Below are 15,962 nucleotides of genomic sequence, written 5' to 3'. Positions count from 1 at the left end.
ATATTTTTATATTGCTTTGCAAAATATCACTGCTGTGTATATAATTTTGTATGCTCGTTCTGTGTCCTTCAAAAGGGTTTCTACTGTCGTAGAATAATAAATGTTTCCGTTCAAACTGCTCTGTGAATAAACCATACATTGGCGCTTCTTCCTCTTCAAACTCACAAAGAGGCTTTTAGAACTGGCAGATTCATGATTAAACAAACGATTTTTTATGGCTTAGATGTTTAGTTCCTGTATTTACAGCCTTTTTCTCTCCGTATGTATGTATGTATGTATGTATGTATGTATGTATGTCCCTCACATATTTATCCTACATATTGGGTGAGTTTTATAGCCGAAAATTACGCTTCTGAAAGGTAGAATGTAATGCCATTTGGCTTTGCCAGTTATGTTTCCTTCAACACCCTTATATTAAGAGAACATTCATATATTACGTCATATACCTGTTTGGGGGAAATTATCACACTTGATGATTGGGGGGAATTGAAATGATGACAACAGGGTGATGATATATGATGGGGGGGGCTGCATGCTCACCAGATCATATGTAATTACAACTTTGATTAAGGGCTCTTCAAACATTGAAGCATTTCATATGATTGCCTCCAACCACCCTAAGCCTGCTGTTGGCTTAACGGTTAGGGAGGAGGGCTTGGGATCCTAGGGTCCTGCGTTCGAATCCCGGTCAGCTGTTGAATTAACACCAGGTGGGGTTGACTCAGCCTGTCATCCTTCCGAGGTCGGCAAAATGAGTACAAATGCACTGGGTCCTCTCTCAAGGAGGTTGATGTCAGGATTTGCACTCGGGCGCCGTGAAACACCTCATTCCGTAACACACACAGTGGTGTGTGTCGGGATGGTGCTGAGGTCACTTTGATGGTGTTGACTAACTGACCAACCTTATAGAATAAACCATGTGATGTCTCAATGTCTCAATCTCTTCACTTCCATGGTGACAGACAGCTTAGAGACCTAGAGTACTTCAAAATAATTTAATACTTACATTATTTGCTAACTGGTATCTCCACCCTGGTCATACTATCCTCTTCAACTAAAGTATCAAACAAGCCAGGCTACACCACTGTTAGACTTTCGGTCTTGTTTTTCTTATCCTGGAATTGGGAAAACGTAGGTTTCTTCTTGTACAATTCCAGATAAATGGTTTCCTTCTCAGTGGGACGTTTCCATTTCATGGTTGGTCTGCAGGATATAACTGAGAATTTTCTGATTCGAGAATGGGGATATGTTTTGGGGTATTGTTCCAGTAACATAATCCAATGGTATCATGCAGTGAACCTCATCCAGCCAGTATTTCTGAATTTTCATCTCCGTTACCCCAGACAGCACCTGTAGCCATCTCAAGGTTCTGCAGTAGCCCATGAGGTGTAACCTTGTCAGAAATGGTTCCCTCTTGCGTCCATCGCCTCAGCTATGAGGTAACTGATGGAATGTCTAAAATGATTCATTATTTCATCGATGTTTCTACTGCTGGTCATGCTCTCGAGTTGAAGTCCTTAGCATAGATGTTTTGCTGACTTCATATTGCCTTTAGTTATTGAAAAATATAGCATTCTGGGCAGCATCTTACTATAATTCACCAAATGTCTGTCTGTCCGTCTGTTCCCAGGTACCGCAAAAACGGCTGAACCGATCACAACTAAATTTGGGTGGGTAATCCTGGGACGCCCTGGAGTAAAATAGGCTATATTGTTTTTCCAATTTTTCCAATTTCCAAATTTTCCAATTTTCGAGTTTTTCCAAATATGAATGAATGAATGATCGTTTTAAGGCCATTTTCCCCGCTAGAGCGGGGGTTAGCCTTGCGGGGCCCATGACAATCATGGTTCCCTGTTTGAGGCAATGTTTTTATGGCCGGATGCCCTTCCTGACGCCAACCCTTAGTCGCCTCTTACGACGCGCAGGGATACGGTGTACCTATTCTAAACCGGGGTACACACCGGGATCATTCATCCCAGCAAGCTGGTACTCAATTTGCCGACCTCGGAAGGATGACAGGCTGAGTCAACCCCCCTGGCGTTAATTCAGCGATCAACCGAGATTCGATCCTAGGATCCCAAGCCGGCACCCTAACCGCTAAGCCAACACCAGGCTATTTAAATTAAGCCAACACCAGTTTTTCCAAACATGATGGAATAATATTTATCGACATGAACAGTGATGTGGCTTTTATTGAAATTCTTCAAATATTGTTTAGATTTTGATGATTTGTGTGTGATATGATACAACGGATGTTTATATAAATCGTTTAAAATAAAAAAGCCTCGAGAAGGAGAAGTGGATGGATGAATGAATCCTATGAATGAATGAATTGTGATCTATGAATGGAGAAGGTGGATCAGACTCGGCAACGGTTGCTCGAGTGAGATGTGCATGGAAGAAGTTTCAGGAACTGAGTGGCGTGCTGATGAGGAGGGGAGTGTCGTTGAAGCTGAAGGGAAAGGTGTATGCTGCCTGTGTGAGAAGTGTTACGATTTATGGGAGCGAGACATGGGTAATGAACGTAGAGCAGCAACGAAGGCTGGAAAGGGTGGAAATGCGAATGGTTCGGTGGATGTGCGGAGTGCCGTTGAGAGAGAGGAAGACAAATGATGAATTGCGAAAGATGATGGGAATAGAGCCTGTGATTGATGCTGTGAAGAGGAACAGGTTGAGATGGTTTGGTCATGTGTTGAGGAAGGATGAAAGTGACTGGTTGAGAAGAGTGATGGAAATGAATGTAGAAGGAAGTCGAGGACGGGGAAGACCGAGAAAGACTTGGCTAAAGATGGTGGAAGAAGAAATGCGGGCAAGGGGGTTAACAAGAAGAGATGCAGAAAATAGGGCAAAATGGAGAAGATTGTCATGGGGACCACAAGGCTAACCCCCGCTCTAGCAGGGAAAATGGCCTTAAAATGCATGTTGTTGTTGTTGTTGTTGTTGTTGTTGTTTAAAATTAAAAACTCTTCAATTTCTGATATTTTGCGTTTTCATTTGGGCCTCCCAATTGAAGCTCCGCCCGTAGGGCGGGTACTGTTGCCTTGACTTTAAATAGCGATCTACGCATATTTTTGGCCTGACATTCTCAGAACTCGTATATAGAACCTGTAAGAACTGTAGTAACCCATGAGGTGTTTCTGCCTGTCACTGCACCAGGCCTTCAGCTGTCAACTGACTAGGTCGGTCTTCTCCTGATGTTCAGTTCTTGTATTTTTCCTCAAATGTGGGGCACAACCTTGTCATCTTAGTCAAAGGAACCAGCATACTGTGGAGCAAAATCGATGGCTTTGTCCTTGTCCATACGACTATGATACAGAATGTTCACTTGCTTTTCACTGGATTTTGAAATTTCTATATCGGTTCCAAAATGGTTCAATATCTAGTCGGCTAACAACTAGACACTACATGTTGAGCTGTCAACTTCCAAGTTATTTAGTAGCTGTCATGGATTGAAGTCATTAATTCAACACGGCAATCTGTGATGGAATTCTCTTTGACATAATTTGTGAGAATTTTAAATGCATTTGTGGGAGTGAAAAAGGAATATGCAGAGTCCAGGGACAGACGTCGATCAGCATGCCCTCTGCGCTCTAGGTATACCTGGTGACAAGAATGGAGGTACTTTACTTCCTTTTGCAATGAAATTGACGTGTCCATTTTTTGTGAGCACAAAGGTGGCTTTAAGTATGATCGCAGCTTGTTCCACTTCGTGGTCTTTCACAAATACCGAAGGATTAAGTGTTTTGTTTAGATCATTGCAAAATCATAGGTACTCTGAAATGCCCCAGCTGAAGCGGTTTCCGGATGATTCACTGGAGATCACAGCAATGTGCCACAAAGTTTCTGGGTTGATATCATCTGGATTCTGTCATGGTTTTGCAACCCCAGTGAATTTTTTTAAAAACAGGAGCTATGATATCCTATCTTTTCCTTCGTCTGTGGGTGGGCCCCCGTATATTGATGCATATTTTGAGCTCACACTGAACATGGACCTGTGCACTTATTTCACCGCTATCACCTTCTCCTATTATTTCTTGTCAAATGGTTTTATATGATCCTTAATGTCTCGATCTGTGTGCTTAACGCAAGTACGGGTTGTCAAAGGCACCGCCATCATCCACAAAGATGAAAAGGATGGTTAATTAAGCCGTGCAATGCCATAATTATGTGCTACATATGTCACGGTGCAGATGAGGAAGTTCAAATGTTTGACAAAAATCAATTATGGACTTTCATCATGAGTATCAGTAACTCTCAGTTTTGGTGAAACTGTGTGTTTGGCTAACCTTGTAACCATTTCTCCACAATAGTCATGTTGCCAAGACGAATATTGACTTTAATGTCTTAAGTCATACTTAAGTCTTCGTCAACTTCATAGCTACCGTAGATAAAAAGACAGGTAGTGATAATAACACACATGTCAAATGATTTATGGCAACCATTGTCCAAATCACAGGAGTTTTTTCTCCATTTTTCAACAAAATCATCCATAATAAGTGTGTCCATGTGTGTGTGTGTGTCCATGTGTGTGTGTGTGTGTGTCCATGTGTGTGTGTCCATGTGTGTGTGTGTGTCTGTGTGTGTGTGTGTGTGTGTGTGTGTGTGTGTGTGTGTGTGTATCCGTGTGTGTGTGTGTGTGCATCCGTGTGTGTGCGTGTGCGTCCATGTGTGCATGCGTCCGTCCATCCCTCTAACTCCAAAACTATGAACCTAGCAGCCTCGAACTTTGCGCGATGCTAAGTGATCTCCAAGGGAATGCATGAATGAAAATTGGGAGTTTGGTTGTGTTTAGACACCATTTTTGAAGATAATTTAGGGGCGATGCTCATCACAAAAATAAAACAAAAGTGAGCCTTACCAAAATGCCGGTTTACCATCTTGGTCATCCCTCTGACTTCGGCCTATTCAAGCGTGCCTTGCCTTGGAAACACGATATACTCTCACGGACTAAAGTATATAATCAAAATCTGGGTTCGGGTTTGAGTATCAAATCTCCAGGACTAAACAAGTGCTGAAATCTGGAGTGAAATCTGTAAATTTTAAGAAATTACCGATTCTTATAACGTATAACTATCATATAACTAAACTTTCAGCAAGGCTGTCCTTCCTCCTTTCCATATTGCCAAAGCATTAACTTAACTTCTTCTACTGTTCCAACAATTATATTGAGTGAAGAAAAAATTAAGGAATGTGTCCAAAGTGTAACTTGAGTAAAATGAAAATAATTAATCAGCAGGATCGCCGTGAAGGCTTCCGCAGCCATGCGTGGGTACTCAGTGTGGAAATCTACAGAGTTAGGAAGGCAAAATAAATCAAATTAAAGATCGAATTAAACGAACGATGAACATAATGGGAGGATTACAATGAGTAAAACAACGAGACAAGTGAACACCAAATGCCAATCATCAAATACATGATCTTTACCAGTATGAATTGCTTGCCAAGCTAGCCGTTGCTCAACCCTTTCATTTGGGTGCTTGCTTCAGTGCTTAAGCTACTTTCTGAGCACTCTACAAGCTTATTGGTAATGGAAGACTCCTGCTCCCTCTCCCCATCCTCCTGCTCCCGCTCACTCTCCTTCCGCTCCCCACTCATCCCTCCTCCCGCTCCCCACTCACCCCTCCTAGTGCTCCCTGCTCACCCTTCCTCCTGATCCCCACTCACCCCTCCTCCTGTTCCCCGCTCACCACTCCTCCTACTCCCCCATCAACATCCTCTTACTCCCTTCCTCTGTCCTCCCTCTTGCCTCCCCTCACCTTCCCTTCCTTCCTCTCCCCCTGTCCTCCTCGCTTTCCTACTCCCCACTTTCCCTCCTCTCTCTCTCTCCCCTCACCCCCCCCCCCCCCTATTCTCACCCCCTCTCCCTCTCCTTCTCCCCCACCTCCCATTTCCTCCTCCTCCTCTCTCTCCCTCCTCCCATCCACTCTCTCTCTCCCCCTCCCCTCTCCTCCCTGCCTCTCCTCTCTCTCCCTCCTCCCTTCCACTCTCCCCACAACTTTTTCTCTCAATATTCCCGTCAGCTAAGTGACTCCGCATTGCCAGGCAATGTCGGGTACTTTTGCTGGTCTCCAATAATATTATTCGTATTAGATATCTTAATATTGTTTTATAATAACATTAATAATGTGTTGTTATCATAAGTGTTGTTACATTTTTTATTAGAAGCGGCCTTGGAAAAACACCACAATAAGCTATCTATACTCCCATCCATAACACGGATTTTGCCCAAAGCAGAAAACTCCCTTGGGGAAGGGGTGGGGGGTGGGGGGAGTATGCAGTCGCTTCCATTCAATCATTTAACTCTTAGTCCTGTCAAGTTGGGTTGAGATTGGATAAGTAACGACCGAAGGCACCGCTGTCAGACAGACATAGACGCTAAATTGTGTATTTTAGTATGATGTTTGCAAAATGTACGTGTGGCGGTATTTTTTTTAGAAAACTAGAAAATGCCTTTTTTGTCCTTCTGTTGTAAGAAAAGAAAAGAAAAAAAAAAAAGCCCAAACAATGAAAGCAAAAAATTGCAATTTTCACCAAAAATATCAACGGAGCTGTTTGTGGTGATTAATAAATTGATTTTCAGAATCGGCCTAAAATATTGAATCCGGAATGATCCTCAAAACCTTTGGACTCAGACAAATTATTTTAAAACGTGCAATAGCTCATTGACTGACAGTCACGTGACCCTTTACAATAAAAGTTTCACTTGAAAAAAAAAAAAAACCTGTGCTGCTACCAATTGGGATGCGTGATCATGTGGCCTGTCACATGACCAGTTGCATGACACTGCGATAACATGTACATGGCTGGACCTGGTTATTTCCATTGTTTCTGAATAACAATTACCCTTTGTCTTAAGTATGAGATGGACTTGTGTTAACCAAATATGAGTTGTAAAGGTTTAGTTAATTTTTTTAATTTGTGAATAGTAAATTTGTGCTTTTGTTGTCATATTAATTATTATCAATTTGTTTTTGGAGTGTTTCTGAGCATGTCATTATGAAATATCGCCTCGCTCGTGATGTGCTAATACACGCAAGGTTGTGATTTTAGGTTCGAAGATCCAATTCATCCACTAATTTTTCCCCTTTTTCCATTCTACAGAGCTCTCGACCCTGGAATATCAGGTCATGATTGTCGAGGATGTTTTTTTGTGGCGTCATTGGACTTGTATGTCGGTTTTGGTGCATGATATTGACAAATTTTTGTCTCCTCTTCAGAAAAGTTTGTTTTCTGTAATCAAACTTTCACTCGCTTCACTCCAACCTTCAGAATTTGCCCGATAATTGGCCAATCGAATCGGTCGATGCTACTAGAATTATTAATCTTCACACAAAGATAAACTTTCCTCAGCATTTTGGGACAAAAATAAGTAAATGAATCCTCCCGAGCTTTCCGCTTGTTGTCGTTCTTCGCCCCCGCTCTGTATTGTATTTGAACCTTTGAATGTGCATGTCGAATGAGATCTGACATGATGGCTATCGCAACAGGCTCGCATGGAGGCTGAGGTGCGGGAGCTTCAGAAGGCTAATTGGAACAAAGGCACAGCAGGGTGAGTGCACCCACGCCATCCTAGCTCGACCCTTCAGGTCGAGTTTGCTCTCCGATCCGGTACGAGTGTCCCGGTCATGAAAGACTATGATGACATCATGAAATGTATTCCTTTTTTCGGTCACGGTCACTTTTTAACATATATATGTATATACAGACTTGGCATTTAATATGGAATATTTCTTTTGTGGGGGTGAACTTACTTTTCAAGATGTCTTTGAACCAAAAGTTCATTGGAATTATGTTGAAATTATTCTAGATTTTGTTAATGTGACCTTTAAAAGAAACAAAAACCACATTTGACATTTCGAAACAAATAAATTGATCCTTGAAAGTGATGTAAACTGATATCGAACTCAATTCATGGACAGTACTGTGTTAAACTTCTGTACGTTTTCCAGAAGTATCTCTTTATTTTGCACATTAGCCAATTTTTTTTTTAACAAAAACAAAAGTTAAATTACTATTGGGATTACGGACAGTAAAATTACAGTTCAGTACTTCGTGTAACCCCCACGAGCATTCAGGAGAGCACGTACACGTTGAGGCATGCTATTCACAGATTGCCAAGGTTTGGACAGGAATCGCTTGCCATGCAGTGACAATAGCTTTCTGCAATTCACGCACAGAGGTCGGCTGCTGGTCCCAGTGGTCGATTTGACGCGTTAATTCTGCCCACATGTTCTCTATCGGATTCATATCCGGGGAGATGGCAGGCCACTCCATATGCTCTACACCACGGTCAGCAAGAAAGTGTTGGATCATGCGAGCATGATGAGGCCGTGCATTGTCATCTTGGAAGACAAAGTTTCCTCGAAAGGCTGCACGAGCAAATGGAAGCAATGTTTCTTCCAGAATGGCCCTGTACTTGAACTGGTTCAGGTTTCCATTCAGAACAACCAGGTCAGTTTTGCCCCCTGCATGAAAAGCAGCCCAAACGGTCACCCCACCACCTCCAGCTTGGACTCTTGGCACTATACAATCTTTGTTGTAGGCTTCATGCACTTGTCTGCGCACTCGGACGTGGCCATCTTGACGATAGACCAGAAATCTAGACTCGTCACTGAAGATCACGTGATTCCAGTGTCCTGGCTGCCATTGACGGTGCTCTCTAGCCCACTGCAATTGGCACTGGCGGTGTTGTCTGGTCAGGCGTGGCTTTCTCAGGGGATGCCTGGCACGATAGCCTGCTTGAACCAGTCGTTGGTTGACTAGCCTTCTGGATACAGGCACATTTGTTAGTTGCTGCCACTCAGCCCTAAGCCGATTAGCTGACTTGGTACGGCCATTGCGGACTAACCGGTGCAGCTGGCGATCATCCCTCCTTGTGGTTCTGCGGGGACGTCCTGGCCTCGGTATTGGAGTAGGGACACCCCTCTGAGCATTTCGTTTCAGGATCTTTGACACCTGACCTTGAGTGATGCCATACTGCCGAGCAATAGCACGCTGTTTCATGCCATAATTTCGTAAAGCCACCACTCCATGACAAACAGCATTGTCGAGTTGACGGACCATCTCCAGAGGAAGCGGCAATAACTTTTGGAGACGTGCAGCAGTTGTTTTCCACTAATACAGAACGCAACAACCCTTGTATACCCGACTGTGAAGCCAATCATCAAATGCACCTGTCCTTACATTTTGTCACGCCACCTGTGATATAATCCTGTTATTGACTTCTTGCTGCGAAAGACAATCAGTGACATGGTTCTTTTAACAAATAAATCACCAAAGTGTAAAAGAAACTCACCAGATTGATATACTGAGTTAAGAAAGTAAACCCAAGTCAAGAAAAATATATATAATCCATATTAAATGCCAAGTCTGTCGTTGCTATTATGGAAAGATTTCATGCATGGATCTGTTTTTGGTTCTACATCTGCAGGAAATCAAAGCAGATCATTATTATTATTTTTTTCCATTATTCTTTCCAATACAAACATTTGCATCATTTTTGATGGTTGTAAAGTGCATGTCACATCTAACATTCATCTTCTAATAAGTAAAAAAAAGTACAATTTGGTGGAAACTGTAATGCAAATTTACCATTCATTTTATGCAGAAAGTGGCTATTCTCTACATGAGGATGTGATGAGCATGCGGTGTGTATTTTTTATTATTATTATTTTTGTTTTTTTGTATACAATATCGAGGCTCGTGTAAGAGCTAGCACATCAATCACAAAAACGAACAAACCGACACATAAAACATACAGAAAAGGGAGCAGGAGACAAGATGGGGAGAGAGAGGGAAGCACACAAGTACAACAGCAGAGAACAGGGATATCGGGAGATCTGTGGGAGTGAGAGGGCTTGGGGGGAGGAGGCATGAGAAGGCGGGGGGGGAGGGTGGGTGGGAGAAGTATAAAACACATGGACTATGCTTGAACTTCCTGGAAAGAAGTCGGTATTTCAATAAAAGTGGATCTGGGGGTGAATTAACAGGGGTAGAAAAGATCAAGGTTTTGGATGAGGGAAGATAAGAGATGGTGGTGAACAGCTGTTTTGAAGACCTGGAGGGAGGAGTGGGGTTGAAGAGTATCATCTACCTCAAGGATCTGTTAGGCATGCGGTGTATATACTTTTTATAAAGGATGTGATGGGCACACGGTGTGCACATTTTACCTTAGGAACTTAGGAATTTCATATACTATGCAGATGTAAACACCTCCCTGCAGTAAGAAAAATCCAAATACACAATTCATTGCAGTAATAAAGAATGGATGCCTTTGCCAGTCAGGACACCCCATCCGCATGGAAGACCATATCATCCCATGAGTGCTTTTCTATGGACAACTTAAATGTGGTAAACGGTCATGTGGTGGACAAAGAAAGCGTTATAAGGACGTCCTTATGTCTACACTCAAGTCTTGTGCCATCCTAGTTGTCACCTGGGAACATCAGGCCACAAACAGGTCAGCTTGGCGTAACATTTACCGCAAAGTCCTGGACCACTTTGAATGTGGGAGACTTACTATCGAGAGAGAGCGGAGGCAAGAAAGGAAAACCTGTCAACATCCATCTCCGCAAGGACCAGTCTATACCTGCGATGTTTGTGGTAGATGCTGTGGGACACCCACATTGGACTATACAGACATCGCACAACTCACACTGCTTAGTGAGCTCGCCAACGAAGGGAAGAGATTCGTCGAAAGCGACGACTCGCACAATCATCTTAGAATGGATGGCTCCATTGTAGTGGGATAATGGCGCTGTTTTTGGACAATGATGCAGGGAGGTTGAACCACCTTTGCTGGAGTGTTTTAGATCACGATCTTCAAATGGGCCTTAAGTTTAAGCTTTTGTTGTTTTTTTAACAACACATTGGTAACACGAGTGGCATTTAACATATTTTCTTGTTGTGGTTGGAAGTTTGTCTTTCGGTAATTGTGACGTCATTCTACGTTTTATCTTCTGTTAAAGTACGGAAAGATTTGCCTTGTTGACCTAATTTGAGCCAATTTTGCAAAACTCACGATTCCAATGCCATTTGACGATGTTCTCCCCATCATCATTTTGACTCACTCGCTCAGGCAAGAAGTATTTTTTGTGTGTGACCTTGGGTTCATAAGCTGTTGTTGTTTTGTTGTGTCTAGCTTTAAGAAGCCCTGGGCTACATTTAAAGCACTGTTTGAAAAATATTTAATTTCCACTCTTGACAGCAGTGTATTTATTTTGTTTCTTTGTTTTCCTTGAGCAACTTGCAGCCTGGAAGTCGCTGCTTTTTTTTATTTTTTTATTTTTTTTATGACAGTGTGAGAAATGATTTCCGAACAGGTGTAGACGAACCCACAATCTGGTGTAACCTTGATTCCAATGACAGAGCAGCTCGTCGGATGTGTAATGGATCACTCAGAGCGTTTCGGATTAGCGGTATCGACTTGATGGTTTGATGGCAATAGGTTGCACAATCTCACACATGTGCTGCCCGGCTTCCTCTATTGAGTATCAAAAGAACGCCATGGCTGCATCACTCCCACAACAATAGACCCGTCCAAAAAATTAACTTGTTATTCATTTTCTGAACATTCGCAGAGAATTTCCTTTTTCCAAATTTGTCCCATTTATGAGTCGCACCAGTACATAAAGCCTGTGTCTGTGTATACGGTAACATGCATACTAGTTATATGGGTTATTTCGTATTCTGTCTGTAATCTGCCCCCAAACTACATGGTATGTTCTCTTTCTCCTGTTTTGAAATCATGGTTGGAATTTTGACCGGATAAGATACCAGGCATCCAACTACTACTGTTTATAACTTGTTTTCAGTGGAAGGATAAAAAAAACATTGTTTGTTTGTTTTCAAACGGCTTGACCTCAGAAAATAACAGAGAAAATAACTAGAACTGCACTCGGTAGAGAGCATACCTCCGCCAGGCTGAACAGTTTACGTTTTCTATCCACTGATAGGCCGGATCTGGATTCGGACCTGAAATAAAAGCTAATCGGTTTGTTCTCGTCACTTACCCGACTCAACCATCAGGTTTTGTCATGTCATCCACAGCTTTTTGTGACATCATGCGATATATAGTTTTTATTGTTCACAAACAAACAAACAAATGAAAAATCACCAGTAGAGCGACACTTGGCAAACGAGAACAAAGTAGAATGGCACTCGGTAGAGCATCCTTTTGACCTTAAACATAATTGGTGTTTGAATTTAGTGAGCTGATATGCAAATCGCCTTCAAACTTTAAGTTGATCAGAAGAAAATTGACGATTTTAGAAATTTGGTCGATATTGACCTTTTGGCCTATATTGATCTCAAAAATAGTTGGTGGTTGACTTCAGTTTGCTGACATGAAAATCCTATTCAAATTTGAAGTCAATCGGATGAAAATTAATGATTTTAGAAATTTGAAATTATTATTGACCTTTGGCCTATGTTGACCTTTTGGCCTATGTTGATCACAAAAATAGTTTGTGGTTGAATTTAGTTGGCTTATATGAAAAGCCTATTCAAATTTCAAGTCAATCGGATGAAGATTGAGGATTTTAGAAATTTGAAATTATTATTGACCTTTGGCCTATGTTGATCTCAAAAATAGTTTGTGGTTGAATTTAGTTAGCTTATATGAAAAGCCTATTCAAATTTCAAGTCAATCGGATGAAGATTGAGGATTTTAGAAATTTTAAATGGTTGTTGACCTTTGGCCTATGTTGACCTTTTGGCCTATGTTGATCACAAAAATAGTTTGTGGTTGAATTTAGTTGGCTTATATGAAAAGCCTATTCAAATTTCAAGTCAATCGGATGAAGATTGAGGATTTTAGAAATTTTAAATGGTTGTTGACCTTTGGCCTATGTTGACCTTTTGGCCTATGTTGATCACAAAAATAGTTTGTGGTTGAATTTAGTTAGCTTATATGAAAAGCCTATTCAAATTTCAAGTCAATCGGATGAAGATTGAGGATTTTAGAAATTTTAAATGGTTGTTGACCTTTGGCCTATGTTGACCTTTTGAACTCAAAATCAATGGGCTTCTTCCTTATGACCAATCCCGCCGTTTGGTGAAGCTTTATAAAGATCGGTTTGAAATTGTGACCTGTAGGTCATTGACATAAAAAAGACAGACAAATAAACAGACAGAATAACGCACAAGACCAACCAATATACATGAAAAATCTTCGATTTTGCAAGTAACAAACAGACAGACAGGGGTGAAAATGTAACCTCCATCCACCTTCGGTGGCGGAGGTAATGAGTGTCAAATTTGATTTCATCAAAATCCCAGTGATTACAAAGGTGGCAAAAGGAAGCAGTACTCGACTTTACTCATGACATACAGTACTGCGTGAAGTAACTTGAGTTCCTTTCATACATTCGCACGTGCTTTCCCCCAATCGGATATAGACCAATCGGAAAGATTTTGAGGAAAACGCGTTTTGAATGGTGAAGGCACACTGCTCAATGACGATGGAAGAAGAGGATTTTGATGTGAAGTTACGAGTCTGTTTGTCTGTCAATTGCCTACAGGTCACAATTATAAACCAATCTTCACGAAACTTCAGCAGATGGTAGAGTTGATCAAAAGGAAGAAGCCTATTTATTTTGAGGTCAAAGGTCATCTTGAGGTCAGTTTCTAAAATTTTATTTTTCATCCGATTGACTTGAAAATTGAACAGCATTTGCATATTGACTCACTAAATTGAGGAACCACCTATTTATGAGGTCAAAAGGTCAAAGGTCAGCTCAAGGTCAAACTTCTAAAATCAATTTTCATCTGAAAAATCATAAATTTTCATCCGATTGACTTGACACTTAAACAGAAATTGCAGAGTGCCTCACTTATTTGGGAAAACAACGATTTAAGGTCAAAAGGTCAACTCGAGGTCAAACTACTAAAACCATCAATTCTCATCTGAAAAATTGTCACTTTTCAACCTATTAACTTGAGAAATAAACAGCAATTACATAGTGCATCACTGAATTGGGAAATTAACTATTTTTTAGGTTAAAAAGGTCAAAGGTCAACTCAAGGTCAAACCTCCAAAATCATCAATTTTCATCTGAAAATTCATCAATTTTCATCTGAAAAATCATCAATTTTCATCCAATTGACTTGACACGTAAACAACAATTGCAGAGTGCCTCACTTATTTGGGTAAACAACTATTTTAAGGTCAAAAGGTCAACTCAGTCAAACTACTAAAATCATCAATTTTCATCTGAAAAATCGTCACTTCTCAACCGATTAACCTGTAGATTAAACAGCAATTTCATAGTGCATCACTGAATTGAGAAACCAACTATATTTTGAGATAAAAAGGTTAAAGGTCAACTCAAGGTCAAACTTCTAATATCATTTCCATTTGAAAAATCCTCAATTTTAATCCGATTGACCCGAGCTTTGTTTAAGGTCATCAATTTTAATCTTATTGAAATGGACAATTTGATGTGTCCATGGAAACTTTTTATTTGTTGGAGGGGTGGATTTTGCAAGTATCGTGCTCTGCGTGATGTTTTTTTGTTTTGTTGTTTGGATGCACAGGCATATCCAATTGTAATATAATTTATCATTTTATTTAAAACTTGTACAATACATTGTCTGCATATGTTCGATTCCCAGCAGGTGTCTATATTACCAGGCTCAGCCTCAAGTCTGGATCTGAAATGGTAATGATGCCCTCTTGGATCTTCTGCACGTTGTGTGGAAACTCCTTCCTTTACAGATACATCACACCTTTCGAAAACCTTCAGCCAACTACCTTAAGAAAGGAAATTGCTTCAGCTTCATACTTTGTGTTTATTTCCATTGTGGTGGCGTACATCAATTTGGTTATATAATTTCTGACAAATATATTAAATCTACAAAAGTCGAGATTGAATATGTGGAGATGACATTGCGATATCGAGGGTTACCAAGTGATCTGCGCTGGTGTTTGGAAGAGGTTGATAAAACAACTGTGGGTATTTCCTTGGAAATAACCGCTGTCTCTAACACCATGTCCAATTGGCCCCGCACCACATGTTATGAGTCACCATCTCTTCCTTTACTTTCCAGGGCAGATGGTGGTCTCTTTGGCATTGACAGTATGCCAGACCTCCGCAAGAAAAAGCCAATTCCACTTGTTAGTGATTTGGTGAGGCATTGTCTGCCGTGTTCACCTTCCCATCGTGCCTCTCCTGCTATAGACCATCCAAATTAGCCATGGCCAGTGGTCAGCTTTTAAAATGGGTCCTCAGTTGCACAACCAATCAGCCCTTGATGAATTCCCTCTCCCACCTTGTTAATTATCAGAATTTCCTTCTGCTGGCAAGGAAATAGAGGATTGCCGCAGCTGCTTCTGTAATTTAAGGTATGCTGTACTTTTGAATGAGTCAAAGCATTTCAGGAGCTGTAACTTTGTCCTTTGTCCAATTGTAGGTGACTGAGGAACCCGATTTTGAAAGTTTTGCCATGTTCCAGCTCATGGCCTAATTTGTACCTTATTCCTAACCCCTGGATCCTGCTGCACGATCCAGTCTTTTGTTTTTCCTCCCTTACCCTTTCCAGCTCACTTTGTGCAAAAGCACCTTGTCATCTGCCTGGAGTGACTCCATCCTTCCTCCCTTTTCTGACCTCACACCTCTCCCTCCCTCTCCTGTTTTGCCTCTTTCTTTGTCTGTCCAAACCATAGGAGGGCCGCCATAAAGTTCCTCAATAGCATTGACAGTATGCCTGAGATAAAACCTCGGCGCAAATCCCTGCCGCTAGTCAGCGATCTGGTGAGCAAATTCTCCTACATCCCCCACCCCTACAAAGCTTGTTCCTCCTCATGGAGCTCGTTGTAGTCGCGACCAGGGGGGTATATTCACATCAATACTCTACAGTATGGCAAAATTATTTAAAGGAATTTAAGAATCGTTGATGTTTGGTCGGCTTTGGTCGACGCGTCACTCGGGTCTTCGGCCAATGCTTCGCTAAAATATACAAAA

General features: G+C 41.4%; 1 protein-coding gene across 1 annotated transcript in view; it reads left to right on the top strand.

The window, feature by feature from the left end:
• The first annotated feature begins 7,414 nt into the window (after positions 1–7,414).
• Positions 7,415–15,962, top strand: part of LOC137421895 (protein unc-13 homolog A) — a 63,737-nt gene continuing 55,189 nt past the window's right edge. The window contains exons 1-2 of the mRNA XM_078769281.1: positions 7,415–7,549; positions 15,665–15,752. Of these exons, the coding sequence (XP_078625407.1) occupies positions 7,494–7,549; positions 15,665–15,752 (144 nt within the window). The 5' untranslated portion in view covers positions 7,415–7,493. The remainder of the gene's footprint in view (positions 7,550–15,664; positions 15,753–15,962) is intronic.

Source organism: Myxine glutinosa, unplaced genomic scaffold (assembly GCF_964187855.1).
Source record: "Myxine glutinosa unplaced genomic scaffold, kmMyxGlut1.1 SCAFFOLD_1926, whole genome shotgun sequence".
NCBI lineage: Eukaryota > Metazoa > Chordata > Myxini > Myxiniformes > Myxinidae > Myxine > Myxine glutinosa.
The sequence above is the reverse complement of the archived record's forward strand: the minus strand, read 5'-3'. Positions and strand labels throughout refer to the sequence as shown.